This window comes from Phoenix dactylifera, chromosome 13 (assembly GCF_051530095.1).
Source record: "Phoenix dactylifera cultivar Ajwa chromosome 13, Ajwa_hap1_PhDact_Kaust_v1.1, whole genome shotgun sequence".
NCBI classification, from domain to species: domain Eukaryota; kingdom Viridiplantae; phylum Streptophyta; class Magnoliopsida; order Arecales; family Arecaceae; genus Phoenix; species Phoenix dactylifera.
In genome coordinates, this window is record NC_143202.1 from 21229854 (window position 1) to 21249197 (window position 19344).

Consider the following 19344-nt stretch of genomic DNA (forward strand, 5'->3'; position numbering starts at 1 on the left):
AAATAGTGTTCTTACCCCGGTGCAGTAAGAGAAATGATTTCATCTGCATAAATGTATGTCAAAGCAGAAAAGGCACCTCCAATCTGCTTGCAAGCATCGCCAAATAGTTTAGACCTAAATACGGCAATGCAAGATAAAGTAATGAAGTGAATAGAAAAGGTGAAAAACTGTTAATAAAGATGTGACAATCATACCAGAAACATTATGTTAAGCATCTTTCTAGTCAGTTGCCTCCTACTTTCCTTCGAAAGCTTACTGTGAAGGAAAAATTTACTCATAAAATGGAGAAATTGGGAATCAATCATAATCAAGTTAACCATCAATCAAATTCAATCATAGAAGTTTAATTAAAACAAAACATACAATTAATCCTACAACCCTAATCAACAAGATTGAGCATGATTTCATCCATGTGCTGATTAAGCAATATAATAGATAAGGTATTTTTACATAATCCCACATATTCCAATTTTCTCTTCAAGATGCCCTGTTGGACGGAATAATTTCATAGGTATGCAAGTGATACCTATATAAATTTGCTTCAATGTGCAAATAATGTGCATAATAATGTAAATAGAGATACTTGTGTAAAATAAAGAGTATTGATTGGCATGGTCTATATAGCATGGTAAAATGTTAGTGTCTTACTAGCAAATGAGACTAGCACTAAAACCATATGCTAGTGACCGACACTACAGGTGCCAAGCAATACGAGTTAAGCACATAATGGTACATACCAGTATACCATAATGCCTGGCTGTTGTAGGGTTATAGCACTAGCATGCGATAACTCAAGCATCAATGAAGCATGCTAGAGCATCAAAGTTATTTCACCATTCATAACTTATCATTATCAAGTCTGTTTGTCTAATCTTTATTAAAGTCCTAGCCATTAAGTTATTTAGCTCAAGTAACTTAAGCTTAAGTTACTTGGCCATCAAGTTGCTTGACCTACAAGTACTTAGTTCCTAAGTTGTTTATTTCAAAGAAAGTATTTGTTAACTAGTCCTTAAGTTAGGGTACGCTATATGTTATAGGAATGTTAAAAGACAAACCTTGATCATGTATGATGCAAGTTTATTGTTAAGAAAGAAATTGCTTTCCTCTTATCCCTCTCTCCTCCCTTTCCCTATCCTCCTAGGTTCGCCAAACCAGTACCAGAGGTCATACTAGCCAACAACCAGTTCAGCACGGTATGGGTCCATACCTTACTGTTCTAGGGTGTACCAAAGTAGGGAGAGGGAAAGGGAGCAGGGAAGAGGGAGAAGGAGAGAGAAGGGGATATGGAGAGGGGGAGAGGGAGAAGGAGAGGGAGGGAGGAAGCGAGGAATGGGTAGGAGAGAGAGGGAGGGATGCCAGAGAGGGGGGTGAGGGAGCACCTCCACCTAGAGCCCTTAGAGGCTTCAACCACCCATCCAAACATGGTTGTGAGAGAGAGAGGGGGGATGCTAGAGAGGAGGGAGAGTGAGTACCTCCACCTGGAGCCCTTCAAGGCTTTGACCACTCACTCTGACATAGGAGAGAGAGGGGGGACCTACCTTTTCGACAATGGCCAGCATCAAAAGAGAGCGGTGAAGCTAGGGTTCCATCTTCAAGATAGTTCAAGAGAGGCATCAAGAGGAGGGGTGAAGGGGGTGAGCAGAAGGTTATACAGGCCAAACCAACCCGACCTGCTGAATCACTCTGGGTCGGCATCGGTTCAGTTCGGTATGGGCCGAACTACTCGGTTCGAGTCGATTCGACGAACTGTGCTTCTTTGTCTCTAGTTTCTTCTTCTCCATTCCCTCTGCTCACTCTATTCTCTGATTTCCGTATTTTCCTCTCACATTAGGCCCATCAGTGTAGAAGCAGGCCATTCCCTCAGTGGTCCTTCATCAATTTGGTATCAAAGCTTAAAGACCCTACCTTTTTCTTCCTTTCTTTTCATTGATTTTCTTCTATTCTCTCCTTGTTTCCTTTTTCCTTCCATTATGTTATCAAATGAGAAGTTACCAATATTCATCATCAACATGTTAAGTATGAGGAAAAAGTTTACGAGCATATACATGATGATTTGGCATCTATCTACATTGATCTGGCATCAATAAGCACTATTTTGCAAGCAAATGCAATAGCTCTAGGCATTAGGCCATTTAGCAATGCATGCTCATCATCTTTAACCACAATCATCATGAAGTTCCAAAGATAATTCTTTTTTTTTCTGCAAGCCTTCATCGAGCAATAAGAAGAGCCTGCAGTTGAAAACAGCCTCTTTGCATATTACAATGGTAAGGTTTGCAATCTCGGTACCGGATACCATATCGATACCTTACCGATTCAGTATGGTACGGTATGTATCTTGTACCGAAACAACCCTCTAACTATTTTTCTCACTTTTTATCTCGGTTCACCTCAGTATGGATTGGTACACACCTTGGTACGGCATAAAACATCTCGGTATGGTGTGGTACATATTAATATGGGGCGGTGCAGGTAGGAGGAAAACATATACCGACCTGAACTTGAGTTTCGTACCGGTTCCTTTCCAATACAATATCATACAACCCATACCCAGCAGTATGACGCGGTGCGACAGACCATGGGGGTAAGGCTGCATGCATCTGACCCACCCTCCTTAGACCCAGCAATGGTGGGAGACTCATGCACTGGGCCGCCTTTTTTCTTAGCAATGTACACGATCAATCAAATGATTAAAAGCATCATGGTTGCCAATCTAAGGGAACCTAAACAACCAATTGACGGAACTATCGTAGGAAAATTCTATATTGGTCCCCATCATCAAGTTTTGGAGATTTAAAGGTGGATCAAGTCTCAAAGCAATATTGAAATCTCAAGCACGAGGATCAATGTCATAGAAGCATATGATGAAGTCAAGGGTTTGGATCACAAGATAAATTTTCTATTGTGATGATTCAAGCTCTCATCCAACTACTAGGAGCATCAATGAAGCGTACTGAAGCATAAAAGTTATTTGATGGCTCATAATCAATCATGTATGAAATCTATATTTGTTTAATATTTTTATTAGAGTCCTAACCATTAAGTTACTCGGCCCTTTAGTAACTTGAGCTTTAAATTACTTGGCAATCAGGTTGATTTACTTACAAGTTACTTAGGTCCCAAATTACTTTTCTTTCTTTTTAAATCGAAATGTTAGAGGATAGGCTTGACTAATGTATTGTACACTAGTTACTGAGAAAAGTTGTTCCTTTTCTTATCCCTCTCTCTCTTTCTTGCTCCATCTCCTCCCTTTCTAGCTTATTCTTCTCTACTTTCTCGACTCTATTATCTTGATTTCCCTCCTTAGTACGCCTATCCATGTGTAAGCAGCCATCCTCTCAATGGTCTTGCATAGGGGTGCAAATGAGTCGAGCCGCTCGCGAGCTCGACTCGGGTCCAAGTTTGGCTCGACTTGACTATTACCAGGCTCGAGTCTAGCTCGACTAGCTCGAACAGTTTTTCGACTCGAGCTCGAATAGCAAAATACTCGGCTCAAAGGCTCGTGAGCTTAGTCTAGTATACATATTTTTAATAATATTATATTTTATTTATAATATATATTATTAATTTAATATTTTAAAATATAATATTATGTTATATTCGATTTTAATCATATTTTTTTTAATTATGACTAAGGCTTGAATTCAAACTCGAACTCGAGCTCAAGTATGGCTCAGTTAATATTCGAGGTGAGTCGAGTCGATCTCGAGTATTGCCTTTTTTTATCAAGTGGAGTTCCAATTTAGATATTAAGGCTCGATCAATCTCGAGTCAAGTTCCGAGCCCATATATATTGAATCGAGTCGAACTCGAGCCTCTACTAGTCGACTTGGCTCAACTCGATTGCACCCTAGTCCTGCATCAATCGTCCCAACACAAGCTTTCTTAGTCTTTTCAAGTTATGTAAACTTATCCATTGGTAAATTTCGAAAAGGGGTCTGCTGGTATTTCATTGATGATAACTTTTGGAGTACAACAATTACTATAATGGCTCCATAATTTATCCACAACGCCCTTTGATAATTTATTGTTGTTGCTTTAGGCTGTGGAGGACATGCTGCCACTGGTTAATGGCTGGACTGATTCTGGATGTCATACAGTCAGGTTTTGCTAAAGCAAATCACAGGAGAGAGAAACACGGCAGGGATGAAAGCACAGAAGAAAAATGATAAGAAAGAATTGAGGTATTGATGGTGTGGAAGAATCACACCCCCCAAGGCCTCATACACAAGGAAAAAGAGAGCTCTCATTACATAAAGCACTGTCATAACCTGTGGGAGACGATCCAAGCACATACAGAGCCAACCACTTGCTCTTTTCAAGAACTATCCTCTTATAAACAAAAGTAAGTAGAACATGCCGATACTCGTATATACATCCAAAAAGGTTCAAAATAAATTCTTAGAAAAAGAAAGAATGACAAATAAGGTGCTAATGAGCCAAAGAAAGTCCCAGACTCCACTAAACTAAATATTGAAAACTCCAAAGCCATCAACTAAAAAGTTGCAGTTGCAGTGCTCCAGGTGCACCGTCAAATTTGGATGCCTCTTTAGTGGCCACAAGTGGACTTCAGATCCTGTTGATCCCCATCACCATAAATAACAAATATAAGAAGAATAGGGCATCAAAAGATGTCAGATCGAACATCCTCCATAAAAATAGAAAATGAAGAATACACTGTAATACTCTGATGGCATGATATATATGACATGACTGGGAAAAAAGATCAATTGAAAAATAATAGTGCCTCATTGAATCAGGGAAAGAAATATAAAGAAAAGGACATTCTGAATTTTTTTTAGATTTTATCTTATAGCCCCATTTTCTCTTCATTTTCCTCCGAGGTTTGTTGTCATATGTTTTGAATGGCTATGCAGAACTAACACTGTGGTGTATTTTTACACCAATAGAAACTGAGAAATTGGATGCACAGCAGTATACAAACCATACCAAACTGCTATATCTAGGTTTTAATAATATCTGGACAAAGAAAAGATAATAGACACAGGAGGACAATTTCTGCAAGGGCATCTCATCTATTTTTGCTTTGCAATTGCTTTTCATGACATTTAGCTTTCTAATCATATAATAGTCCTCATTTTTCTTCATATACTGGTCTCACTTTTATTGTTTATCGCTAGTCCAAAGATCAGGAATAACATGCATACATTTCTGCACTTCTTATTAACATCGAATAGTTTGTGATGATATCACGAACAGAAGCCACAAGAACATGATGCAAACAAAAGAAAAAATGCAAGGTTTCATAATATAAAAGATATAATCATGTTAAACAGTAAACTGTCAAACCTCAATGTAGTGGCAACTGTGATATGAATGGGACCATTTACACCTGCACATTTTTCTACTGATTCAATAATCAAAAGAAAGCAATAGAATGCTCAAGCCTCAAGGTCTTGTGCATGGAGAAAAAACTTTAAGTAAATTACTAGAAATTTTACAAATAACCATTTTCAGTTAATTAAAATATTCAGGCTATTTACACTATGTTTGAGAATCATGGTACCCAATACTTCTGCAACTCAACTCAGTCATGTTGGATTCCACTCCTCATGGAAATTTATCAGACATGTCCTTCTTATCACTATTTTTTTCAAACAAAAAAAAAAAGAATAAGAAAGTTGATGTGCCCAACTAGCTGGAAGCTTGAGGCTAGCTAAACCCTAGATTGTCATTTTGGGCTGGGCAGCCTACAGATGCCTGCCCAACCAAAGAAAAACACTAGAGCAGGCCTGCCCATTTCAACCTGGGTGGGAAGATTGAATTTACGACAGGTAGAGCACCCACTAAAGCTGTACCCAACCTTTTTAAACTTTAATTACTCTTTCTACCAACCTCTCCTTCTCCAAGTTGTGTGCGCTAGGTTTGTCCAAGAGGAGAGGAAGGACAGGATTTCTTTGGCAGATGAGGGCAGGACCCAATGGCTGCCAGGGAGGTGGTGGTTGTTGTGGCCAATGGCTAGAACCTGTGGTATGACCAGCCAACGGCGGCAGTCTGAAGCTGCCATCCAGTACCCTGGATGGCCATCTCCTACAGTCTTTTAAAACCTTGCTTCTTATCTTTCCAATGTCCTTTAACAGCAACAAAAAATGTCTGATCTTCTATGCGAGGTTGTACATATTTCTTCTATCTAAAGCAATTTGGTCTAAGCATATGTACTAGTGCATAAATATTTTTAGCATGTGATACCTATATCAGTATGCATGTCCCAGATATTGTAAAACATCAAAACAAAACCTTGAATATTTTTTATTTGCCTCCATAAGCAGCATATGGTACTCCAAACATAGATTATTGGTCAAATCTATACATCTTGAAGGACTAAAATCATTTGCATAAGCAAATAGACCATATCTACACTAAGCAGCTTAATAATCAGTGACTGAATTTTCGATTCTTTTTCTGGGATAATGCAAAAACACATTAAATTTGACATAGCAAATGCACGTTCCATTAAGAAGTGTTTAAGTTGCTTTGAAGTTTCAGAATGCACCTCCCAAAAAGGATGAAGAAAACCTGGGAAGCACTGCAGCATGGCTGAAACACACAGTATGAAACATGTCACTTTGAAGTCAGGTAGCAAGCCAGAATCTTAACAAAAATTGATAAAAAATGCATTGGGATTGTTGAAGTCTTTTTTATACCCCAAATCCACATGGCACTATCTATCTGATTCAGTAATACATGATGACAAATCTAACATCCCTCCCCCAATCCCCCCCCCCCCCCAACTCCCAAAAAAAGCACCACAGAAACTGTTGATATTTGGGAAGAGAAAGGTGCAAGGAAGTGTATAATCAAAATGAATTAGGAAAGACAAATGAGTAGCAATAATCTTAGATTAGACCTTATTGATGAAACCATCTCTTACTATTCATGAAGCAAACTCTGAGTGGACTTTCGACCAACCATGACTGTGTGAGTGTCAACTGTCCCCACCTTTCTGAGGGAAGTTTTGTAAATTTTTATATTTCCTTGCTGAATTCACGCACCTTAGTTAAATTCTATCTTTTCTATTTGTTTAAGAGAGAAACATGAGTGGTTTATGAACCACGTGGCAGTGCATTTACCAAGTTATATGAGTAATACAAAAACTCATTAAACAAAAAGGGTTTCAGAAGGAACCATGCTTCATCTCATCACACATGCCAACTTTGAGTAGAATACATAGCTAAATCAAGAAGCACAGAACCCTTCTTTTTTATATTTTCTCTCGTAATAACTGGTCATTACAAATATTATGCATAAATGAAATGCTTAGACCCTATCCAGATATTCATATGATCCACTAACTTAAGTCTGAAGTCAATCAAGCTGAATATTTGCTTTGGAATGGAGCCATTTTCCGGGCATAAATTTTAATGAGTCAGTAATCGACCCAGCCCTCATGGCACCCATCGTTGGAGCTTTTGGTAACCTTGGCCTTGGGCATGAAACATCCCTCCTGGTTTTACTTAAGCAAATGTTTTCTATATTACCTAAGTATGTACTTTACATTCTATTCCAACTGAAAGACCAGATTTCCTTAAACTAACAAATACATCAAAATTCGGTTGCATTTAAAGCTGTACCCAGGAATATATGAGATAAAGCTTATCTAGCCAGACCTGAACTAGTGGCAGCTCATCCAATCTAGTTTGACATGTATCATACTATGCTGAAAGTTATTTAGCTTAATGAATGAAATTTTAGATTTGGATTAGATTTTAGTTGTATTACTTTAGGCTTTCTTTTCAATTAATTTATTGTTTCACCGAGTCTTAGGAGTTCTTTTAAAAATTTTGGATAAGGTTAGTTATTTTTGACTTTCTTTTTGTGATCTTTGTACTTAGCCTTCAGGTTTTTTGATGAGCTTTTGAGTTTTATTTAAGTAAGATAATTGTCTATAAGTCCTATTTTAGCTCTTGTTGCATCAGGAAGAGCTCTAGGCAATCAGGATTATTTTTTGATTTGGATTTCATGTCCTTTTTAGGTTTGGTTTCATAAAGATAAGAATGTTTCATTTTTGGACAATGTCAAAGCATCTTATTCGCTTCATTTTCTTACCAGCTCATGCTAGGTCTTATTTTTTGCGGAGACAGCTGTCAACTACATGGTTGCTCAAGATTTTGCGAAAGAAAAGTTTTACGATCAAAGGTATGACAAGGCATAAATGGGAACTGCAAGCCATCTTCTTGATGATTTCATTGGTAAGTTATTATGTTATGATGAAGGAAGAACCAACATAGGAATAGGCTTCTTGTCATGCCTGTGATTGGCCGGGAATCATCTTTTGCCATAAGCAGGAACCTTAGCTTGATGAAGGAGTTGAAGCTAGACATTTGGAAGCATGTGATAGAGAAACAATAAAGATTACTCCATCCTATTTTAGCATCGAAGCAATATCATAAGGATCCAAACATTTACGAGTGATCAAAGAAAGGGCAGGGCAATCTGACATGAGGTCCATTTGTTTGTGAAAAAGGAGAGGAACTAGTGAAAACAAAGCACATTCTTGCTAAAATATGCTTCATTTGGAAATGATTCTTGCATCTCCTAGAACAAATTTCAAACTCTTCCACAAGTTCTAGGATTCTGCTTTGCTTCCTTAATCTCGCGTTAAAATTTAGATGTTGTTTTGCATCACTTCCATTTTTTTTTTGTTTTCATAAATAAGAACATAGAAATTTTGCTTCTATTTTTTACTAAATTTTAGAAACATAAATACGTCTGGCATAGTCCGTGTTTTTCAAAAAATGTAAACATGATAGTGACAATGGTAAGGGTGGAGGCAGTGGAGGCGGCGGAGGCAATAGTGTTTGAGGATGATAGTGTTATTTTGATGATTAACAAGCAATTATGTAGAGCATGCTATAAGTTAAATTGATACTTCATTTATAAGTTCATTACTCTCAGTACATTTGTTTAATTGAGAATATATATATGGTCTTGTTCATTTGAATGAATCTAACCTTAAGAATGCAGCAAAGTGTGGATTGAGTCGACCCATAGGTTGATTGGGTCGACCCCGGCACATCGAGGAATCATCTGGCACACTCCTGCAAAAACAGCACAAATGAACAGTGAGTTGGGTCGACCCAAGGTAAGCAAGAGTCGACCCAACCTCCAAAGAACCTCAAAATGCAAAGGAAGAATGCTCTCTGGATTTACTGAGAGGGTCGACCCAAGAAGAAGTTGAGTCGACCCAAGTAAACCTTGAGTCGACCCAAAGAAAGGTTGAGTCGACCCAAGTGAAGAAAGGCTGAAATTCAAGGTTCTGATTTTCCTGAGTTTGGGTCGACCCAAGAAAAATGTTGAGCTGACCCAAGGTTTGAGTCGACCCAAAGAAAGGTTGGGTCGACCCAAGGCAACAGAAGGCTGAATTTCAAGTTTCTGTGTTTTCTGAGAGGGTCGACCCAAGAAATGGTTGAGTCGACCCAAGGCAAAGTTGGGTCGACCCAAGGACAGGTTGAGCCGACCCAAACACGGGCTGAACATAACGGCTAGTTGTGCAGAAATGCTTTTTGGACTCCCAACGGCTATAAACGGCTAGTTTCTTCAATCCAACGGTTAGAAAGGACTATTTGGAGGTTGGAGAAGTATTTAAGAGGGAGTATTCATCAGAGGAAGCAAGCTTTTGGGAAAATACATTAAGTGCATTCAAGAGAGAACCCTAGCAAGGCAAGCTTCATCCAAGGGCTTCATTCAAGAATCAAAGAAAGGGATTGAGCAGATTCAAAGAGTCATCAAGAGCTCCATCCTCCCTTGAAGAGTGAAGCATCCTTGACAAAGAAGAGCAAAGCGACTTCAAAGCGATAAATACCTTCTAACTCTTCTTTGTAGTTTATATTGTTTCATATGCTCATTTAGGAGTTTGAATCTTTTCTTTTCATTTGTTAAACACTTTGTAAAGGTTCGTTGGTAAGCCCGCAAAACCAACAAAGGTTTTTGGTGAACCCGGAAAACCAAAGTACAAAGGTTCGTTGGTGAGCCCGCAAAACCAACAAAGGTTTTTGGTGAACCCGGAAAACCAAAGTGTAAAGGTTCGTTGGTGAGCCCGCAAAACCAACAAAGGTTTTTGGTGAACCCGAAAAACCAAAGTGTATAGGTTCGTTGGTGAGCCCGTAAAACCAACAAAGGTTTTTGGATTGTGAGCCCGGAAAACAATCCAACTGTAATCCGAGAGATTATAGTGAATTCCCAAGGGGACGCTTGGGGAGTGGACGTAGGTGCTAAGGAGAGCACCGAACCACTATATATTGTTGTGTTTGTGTTGTGCTTGTGTTTCCGTTTATTCTTGCATCATCTTCTATCTTTGCACTAGTTTAAATCATTCTAATAGCTTAAGAAAGCATCCACCGCACTTATATTGAGAAAAAGTTTAAAGCACCGAAAATTAGAAGAAACCAATTCACCCCCCCCTCTTGGCTTGTCACCTTGGGCAACAAGTGGTATCAGAGCAAGGTGCTCTAATAGTACTCATTGATCTCACAATCAAGAGTTAAAGATCATGACAACCCAAGTGGGACATTCTATGAGTGAGGGACAATCAATTGATAGACCTCCACTATTTGATGGTATAAACTATACATATTGGAAAGCACGCATGCGCATTTTCATTCAAGCACATGACTACGATTTATGGAGTATCATAGTCAATGGGCTACATACAAACACTAATCATGATAAAGAAAGGGCTCAGCAAAATGCAAAAGCCATGAATATTCTATATTGTGCATTAGATGATAGTGAACTTAATAGCATATCTTTTTGCATAACTGCTAAGGAAATATGGAATATGCTTGAAGTTAAATATGAATGCACTAACGTTTCTAGTGAATTTGAAACTAGTTCCGAAGAAGAAGAGCATCAAACTGAAACTGAAAATCTATGCTTTGGAGCACCTGAAGATGAGGTATGTACTCAAATACAAAGTGATCTCACTTTCAAAAATCAGGTACTTACTGAAACTCAAACTGATTTTACATTTGATGAACTTCATGATGCTTTTCATAATCTATACTTTGAATATAAGAAGCTTAGGTTAAAGAATAAAAAGCTAAATCAAAAAATTCTATCTCTTGCTGAAAGCTATGATATAACTCAGAAAAATAATAAATTACTTTCAGAAGATAATGAAAGGCTAACTAAAGAAGTTAACAAGGTTAAGCCTATAGCTGAAAAATTTACTATTAGCTATGAAAAATTGAACTTAATGATAAATAATCAAAGGGCTGAATTTGAAAAGGATGGATTAGGACATCAATCTTGGTACACACAAAAATCCCTTAATGACATGTGTGTTAAATCCTCTACTATCTATCCTAAGACAGATTCTAATAGGCAAAAACAGAAAATTGTAAGTTTATCTACTACTCATGTTAAATCTATGTTTGTTAAATTTAACAAGATAATGCTGAAGTTCACTCCTTGTAATCCTAAACTTTGCAAGTCTATGGACAAAATAGCTATTAAGAAAATATGGGTTCCAAAAGGAACAATAATAGCTAACCTACAAGGACCCAAAAGAGCTTGGGTTCCTAAGTTGAAAATCTGAATACTTTCTGTAGGTATATCTAGCACTCAAGGCTCCAACAAAAGATGTTAATTTAGACATTGGGTGCTCTAGACATATATTAAAGAATGAAACTTAAAATATACTTAAGAAAAGTAATTGAAATAAAAAGAATAATGAAATTAGTAATCCTTGCATCTCATCATTCTCTTTGCCTTAGTATCAAATAAATTGCAGGTATTGATCATTTCTGTGATATAAGTGATACTTTTGGTATGAAAAGAAAATATAACCAAATCATTCCATCTTTCTATATTATGCTTCAGTTATTAATGGATAATCTGCTTAATCAATACTCTTAGAATAACTCTTTAATTTCTCTATATGCTTGATTGAGTGTTCTTATCCATGGCATTATCTTTTACTGATCATAAACATAAGAATGTTTACTTGGTATATTTTTTAAATATATGTATTAAGAATACCAAGATTAAAGAGTCTAGTTTTGGCATATAAAATCAACTCATACTAGCATGGACTTAATCTCAAAAGACCTTGTCATTGGCTCACTTAGATTAATTTTTGCAAGGTCAAAGTTTGCTATCTAGAAAAATAAACTAGAATCATTTCTAAATTTGAAAACATTGTTTCCACCTTTTAGCCTTTGAAAATTCTCCATAAGAACTTATTTGGATCTCTAGGATTGTGGACCTAGGAGATAAGCTCTCTAATTTTGTAATTATGGATGATTTCTCAAAGCTAATGTTGGTTTTATTCTTGGCACTTAAATTGAAATATTTTCTGCTTTGGCACAAACTTACAAAAGGTTTCAAATGAAAAAGGTTTGCAAACTGTGAAAATTCATGGCACAGCTTTGAAAACCAAATTTGTTGATAAGTTTTGTACAGAAAATGGTATTGAATACAATTGTGCTTGCACCAAGAACACTATTGCATATAGGGGTTATAAAAATATAAAAATAGAACCTTTGTTGTGTAAGGACAATGCTTTGTGATAGCAGTTGATTAATACTATCATCACAGCTTGTCATATTATAAGGTTTCTATTAAATCTATTTTTAAAGAAAACCCCATGTGAACTCATGAAAAACAGAGAATCAAATGTTGCATACCTTCATGTTTTTCAGTTATATATATTATATTCTCAAGAATGAAATATATGCCAAATATGATAAAACAGTGTTTCTTTGGATATTACTCTTCAAGCAATGCATATAGAATATTCAATGAAAATATACTAGTTGTAGAAATATCAATTCATACTATTCTTATTAAAACTAGATCCTTTATTGAGAATATAGTTTATTTTGATTCTATGTAACAATCTGAATTTTGATAGACACAATTGTTTAAGATAATTTGATTAAAACTTAGCTAGCACATCTTATTGATAGTTATCTTAAGCAAATAGAATCTAGGCTAAATTGATTCTGAAAACAAGAAATTGATTTGACCTTGATGAATCTTCCTATTGCCTCACATGCTTGTTCTTGAACCATTTTGGTTAATGAAACTATCTCTCTAGTTCAAGTGACATATGCTTGCTTATATTTAGACAATCTCTTGAGTAAAGTAACTCAATATTCAATTATTGTCATATCTTATGTTGAGCCATCTAGTTAAGAAATATATTGTATGAATGTTTTGTATCTTGAAGAAACTAATGACTCTCCTTCAAGAAAGAAAAAGATTTTGTTAATGATACAGGATTTATGAGCAAGAAATTTCAACTTGAAGGACACCTCGATGAAAGATACAATAAACATTCCCTTGCAAACAAAAAAAGGGAGAGATTTTCTTCAGCCAAGGGTGTAAAGAATCTAAAAGATATTTGGCTTGAAGAATGCTAAATGCATTGGTAATCTAAACCCTTCTCTTGTGAGTTAGTTGAGCAAAATTAATAGTCTGAAAATATATGGTAGCATGATCAAATATTTAATTGCTAATCTTCTTGATATCATGCTTCATTCTCATGCTAATGATAATTATTTCATGGTATGATTAAATTGAAGTTCACTTTTGCCTGTATAATGCATAACCATGAAATACACAAGTTTATGCCTCAATTCTCTAATTCAAAATAACTTGTGATAAGCTATGAATCATTGGGCATAATGAAAATGCTGTTTGCATGATATATATTTATAAACAGCATATTAAATTAATTCTTTATTCTGCTCTTTCATGAAATTACTTGAAAATAACAAAAAGAGGGAGAGATAAAGAAAAGAAAATGAACAATTACTCAAGGGAAGTAAAATCTAAGTAAAGGCAAATACTCCAATCTTTAGGAAAAGCAAAACAAGCATAATATATTCAGCATATTTGTGAGACTTGTGTGAACATTCTTTTGGAAGGAATAAAATCCGTAATTAATTATATTTAAATAGGGAGAGTTTGGAGTGAATATTTTATTGCTAAAAAGAACAGTTTAACATTTCTACATTGCTCATTATAGGGATGGTGCCAATGGAGAGGCTAGTGGTAGTACCCGGCACTATTTGACCCAACTATTCGGTGTAGGGCATATTAGGGACGGCACAAGAGGGAGGCTAATGGTAGTACCTCGTGCCCCTTCCAACTCCACCGGATAGGGAGCAAATAGAGTATAGAGCATAGAAAAGTAAAACCGAAAAATAAATGAAGATAATCAAAATGTTCATTGAATGGTTAAAGAAAGAAATTAAAAATTTGGAGAATGAATGATAAATAAATGAAAATATATAAGAAGGTTGTAAAAATCAAATGAAGTTTCAATCACTTGAAAACACACCTTAAGGATAAAATCAGTGCTAAATTGTATTTAAATAAAGGAAATTTTATTTGAAAAGAATTGATTTTGATCCATGACATGCTTGTTATGTTTTGCATACTTTGAATTATATGTTTTCAATATTCAGTTTGAAATGCTTCATGCTTGAATAATTTGATTGAAACATGTTTCTACCAATAGCAAATTTATTTTTTTCTATGACACTCATAATTTGGAATAGGCTTTAACTTTGTATACAAGTTTTCCCTTCACCTTTGACTTCGAAATAACTTGTGCCTCAAAGCCTAATGAAAATTGTTTTTACTTGTATTCTATACTCATCAATGATATGTTGGATTTCTCTTGTTTCATGATCACCTTTGAAATCTGAAAGTTGAATATATTTATAAAAAGAAGAAGAAAAGGATACTTCTATTTCAATGAATATCTTTCAAAAAAAAAAAGGATAATCTGAATTTGCAAATTAGGCAGAATGAATTGATTATAATTTATCTTTCAACTTGCCTAACATTAGAACATCATGTCCTCCAATTTGTACCAAAATTCAATATGAATTACAAAGATTCTGGATGTGCTCTAATGTTCTTGAAATATGTATTTTCAATCGTAATGATTTAAGATGAGCTACAATGAGAAGATACATATCTCAAATTACAACTTTGAAAGCCTCCTTGAGAATCTTTATGAAATTCAGAATCTGATCTTATATAAAAGCTTAAACTCAATATGAATTTCTAGATAAAATTACAGCTTAAGAAAAATAGAATAATTCTGATGCCTTGATTGCTTGCCCCGATACGCATCTGAAACATATCATTTCTTATCTTCAAAGTGTACTAATATTGGTCTGAATGATGTGTCTTTTGATGATCTTGATTGCAAATAAATATTTTTAATATATGATTTTATTTTGATATTGAAAAGATTTATTGTGCTTCATATATACATTGCTGAAAAATCTTGATTAAAAAAAATTGAGTTCTATAAATACATATACTTCAATGATCATCTATATATTTTTTTTTTCCTCTCCTACATTGTTAAGGACTTTCATCAAAATATATATGTATATATATTATTAAAAGAGTGAATGATCTCAAGTCTAGAAATATTTCAGCTCACTCAAATGATTCTTAAAAGAAAGAAAATGTAAATGCTTTTGAAAGAATTTGAGCTTCAAATGAATCATTTTCTGATTAATATTTCAGTACATTTTCTCAAAGATTAAGAGGAAGCATAACTTGTTCTTAAAAGATTAAAAAGAGTGATTGCTATAAATTTTGAATAATTCTAGATCACTCTACATTCTTGATATCATAAAGGTTCAGTTTTATTCACGTTTATCATTAAAATCTGAAATTCAACTAAAGATAAGAGAAAGAATACTAAATGTAAAGTGGTATTAAACTTTGTGCTTCATTGAATATCTTTTGAAAGTTGGATTTTTATCTGTACTTAATTGGTAAATCACTTGTTTTGAAAACTAAGTAAAAAGGATTCCATTTGTCTTAGTATTGAAAATTTACTTTGGAATCTACTAATGAGCTCTTATTGGCTTACACTTTAGTATTTCAATCATGAGCCAATTCATTTTAATTGATTTTGATGTTATGATCTTTAAAGGAGTAAAAGAAAGTTTTTAAGAGAGCTCTAAAAGAACGTTCAAAGTCTTGAATCTTATGTATCCTACATTGCATAAATTCATGTTTTGGTATCTATGCTCCAATACTTTTACATCATGAAAGAACTTTGAAGTCATTAAGAATTAAGGATTCAACATAATCTTATATTTTTCGAGTATATAAGTTTTTGATCTTTATCTGCTCTTATACTATACTCTAAAAATTAATTAGATTGCTCTCATGTTGTTATATACTTAACATGTTAAAAAAAAAAGTATTGGATTTACATTCGTGCTTTCTTTGAATATTATTCTTGATACTCCTTGAAATAACTTGAAAAAGATTCCATCTACACTTGACTTCAAAACTATCTTTGGAATCTACATTTAGAGATCACGTCTGGCTTATACCCTAAATATCTCATTCCTAAAGCCAAACACATAGAAATCAGATATGATTTTATTAGGGATCATGTGCAAAATGGAAACATATGTATTGAACATGTATGCACTGAAAAACAATTAGCCGACATATTTATGAAACCCTTGAGTGAAGATAGATACATTCCTAAGGAGGAAATTAGGCATATGTGATCCTTTTTATTGAAGAGATATAAAAGGGAGCAAGCAGTCTCATGATACATTCCTCCCATTTCTAAAAACCCATGAAACATGAGTCAAATTTGTTATCTATAGATTCCTTACTCATGTATCATTGTCCCATAAAGAGTTTATAAGGATTGGAAGCAAGAAAAACCTTTTAGAAGCAAAAAGGAAGAGAAAAGAAAAAGTCTGCACTTGGGCCGACCCAACCCAGAACAGGGTCGACCCAACGTTGAGTCGACCCAAGAAAAATCTTGAGTCGACCCAACGTCGGGACCCCACTGTTAAAAGGGGACCCGAGAGCATATCTAGGGCACTGTTTACCTTTTGTCCTCTTCCGAAAATCCTATTCCCCACTCACAAATCTTCTCCAATCATCTCCAAACAGTAGATTACTTCAAGATCTTGGAGAAATGGAACCCAAGAGAGCCGTAGCCAAGCGATCCGGGAGAGTCTCACGATCTTATTATCTAGCCTAGGATGTGTATCTAGTTCTCATATGTATCTTGCCTTTTCCCATATGTATCTTGTTTTTCCCTTATATCTTTAAATCTTGATTGAGGAACATTGTACTTATCATCATTTTGAGCATTAATATATGAAAATGTTCCTATTTTGATCAATGAAATTTGAAGCTTGTTATTTATTGCATCTTTTCCCATATATATGTTTTTGATGATAACAAAAAGGGGGAGAAGAGAAGGAAAGAGTATATAAAGGAGAAGAGAAGGAAAGAGTATATAAAAGAAAAGAGAAGGAAAGAGTATATAAAGGGGGAGAAGCAAAGAGTATATAAAGGGGGAGAAGAAAAGATAGAGTATTCAATTTTGTGAGAAAGAGTGAGTAAAGAAGTTATGAAAAGAAAAGAGAAATAAATGGGCAAACAAATTGAAAATCATATAAGAAAGCTTATATATCTAAGGGGGAGCGATTTGCAACAATGAAAATCATCAAATCAAAAATTTCTATCATAATTCAGAATTTGCCACATATAAATTCAGAATTTGGCACGCTCCTCTCTCACCCCGATACATAAGCTGAAACTCATATTTTATCTCAAATTTTTGAAGTTTCATTGCTAATGAATTATAAATGAAAGGGGGAGCCATTCAAAAAGTCAAATTGGCAAATTTTGAATAATATAGGGGGAGATTTCACTTATATATATCAAAAGCTGAAATTCAGAAATTCAATCCCTTTTATAAACTGATTTTAAAGACAAGTATCAATAAGCTTATACTCTTTATTTTGTAATCATCAAAAAGGGGGAGATTGAGGATGATAGTGTTATTTTGATGATTAACAAGCAATTATGTAGAGCATGCTATAAGTTAAATTGATACTTCATTTATAAGTTCATTACTCTCAGTACATTTGTTTAATTGAGAATATATATATGGTCTTGTTCATTTGAATGAATCTAACCTTAAGAATGCAGCAAAGTGTGGATTGAGTCGACCCATAGGTTGATTGGGTCGACCCCGGCACATCGAGGAATCATCTGGCACACTCCTGCAAAAACAGCACAAATGAACAGTGAGTTGGGTCGACCCAAGGTAAGCAAGAGTCGACCCAACCTCCAAAGAACCTCAAAATGCAAAGGAAGAATGCTCTCTGGATTTACTGAGAGGGTCGACCCAAGAAGAAGTTGAGTCGACCCAAGTAAACCTTGAGTCGACCCAAAGAAAGGTTGAGTCGACCCAAGTGAAGAAAGGCTGAAATTCAAGGTTCTGATTTTCCTGAGTTTGGGTCGACCCAAGAAAAATGTTGAGCTGACCCAAGGTTTGAGTCGACCCAAAGAAAGGTTGGGTCGACCCAAGGCAACAGAAGGCTGAATTTCAAGTTTCTGTGTTTTCTGAGAGGGTCGACCCAAGAAATGGTTGAGTCGACCCAAGGCAAAGTTGGGTCGACCCAAGGACAGGTTGAGCCGACCCAAACACGGGCTGAACATAACGGCTAGTTGTGCAGAAATGCTTTTTGGACTCCCAACGGCTATAAACGGCTAGTTTCTTCAATCCAACGGTTAGAAAGGACTATTTGGAGGTTGGAGAAGTATTTAAGAGGGAGTATTCATCAGAGGAAGCAAGCTTTTGGGAAAATACATTAAGTGCATTCAAGAGAGAACCCTAGCAAGGCAAGCTTCATCCAAGGGCTTCATTCAAGAATCAAAGAAAGGGATTGAGCAGATTCAAAGAGTCATCAAGAGCTCCATCCTCCCTTGAAGAGTGAAGCATCCTTGACAAAGAAGAGCAAAGCGACTTCAAAGCGATAAATACCTTCTAACTCTTCTTTGTAGTTTATATTGTTTCATATGCTCATTTAGGAGTTTGAATCTTTTCTTTTCATTTATTAAACACTTTGTAAAGGTTCGTTGGTAAGCCCGCAAAACCAACAAAGGTTTTTGGTGAACCCGGAAAACCAAAGTACAAAGGTTCGTTGGTGAGCCCGCAAAACCAACAAAGGTTTTTGGTGAACCCGGAAAACCAAAGTGTAAAGGTTCGTTGGTGAGCCCGGAAAACCAAAGTGTAAAGGTTCGTTGGTGAGCCCGCAAAACCAACAAAGGTTTTTGGTGAACCCGAAAAACCAAAGTGTATAGGTTCGTTGGTGAGCCCGTAAAACCAACAAAGGTTTTTGGATTGTGAGCCCGGAAAACAATCCAACTGTAATCCGAGAGATTATAGTGAATTCCCAAGGGGACGCTTGGGGAGTGGACGTAGGTGCTAAGGAGAGCACCGAACCACTATATATTGTTGTGTTTGTGTTGTGCTTGTGTTTCCGTTTATTCTTGCATCATCTTCTATCTTTGCACTAG

At 35.7% G+C, this 19344-nt stretch overlaps 1 protein-coding gene across 2 annotated transcripts in view; it reads right to left on the bottom strand.

Moving 5' to 3' along the window:
• Positions 1-19344, bottom strand: part of LOC103712003 (uncharacterized) — a 46320-nt gene that overhangs the window by 22943 nt on the left and 4033 nt on the right. The window contains exons 4-7 of one of the 2 annotated variants that reach the window (XM_039130945.3): positions 6515-6558; positions 5311-5353; positions 195-255; positions 16-83 (exon numbers count right to left, since the gene is read on the bottom strand). In XM_039130945.3, the coding sequence (XP_038986873.3) occupies positions 16-83; positions 195-255; positions 5311-5353; positions 6515-6558 (216 nt within the window). Of the gene's footprint in view, positions 1-15; positions 84-194; positions 256-5310; positions 5366-6514; positions 6559-19344 lie in introns of both variants that reach the window. The other variant, XM_088709601.2, reaches the window with a different exon arrangement.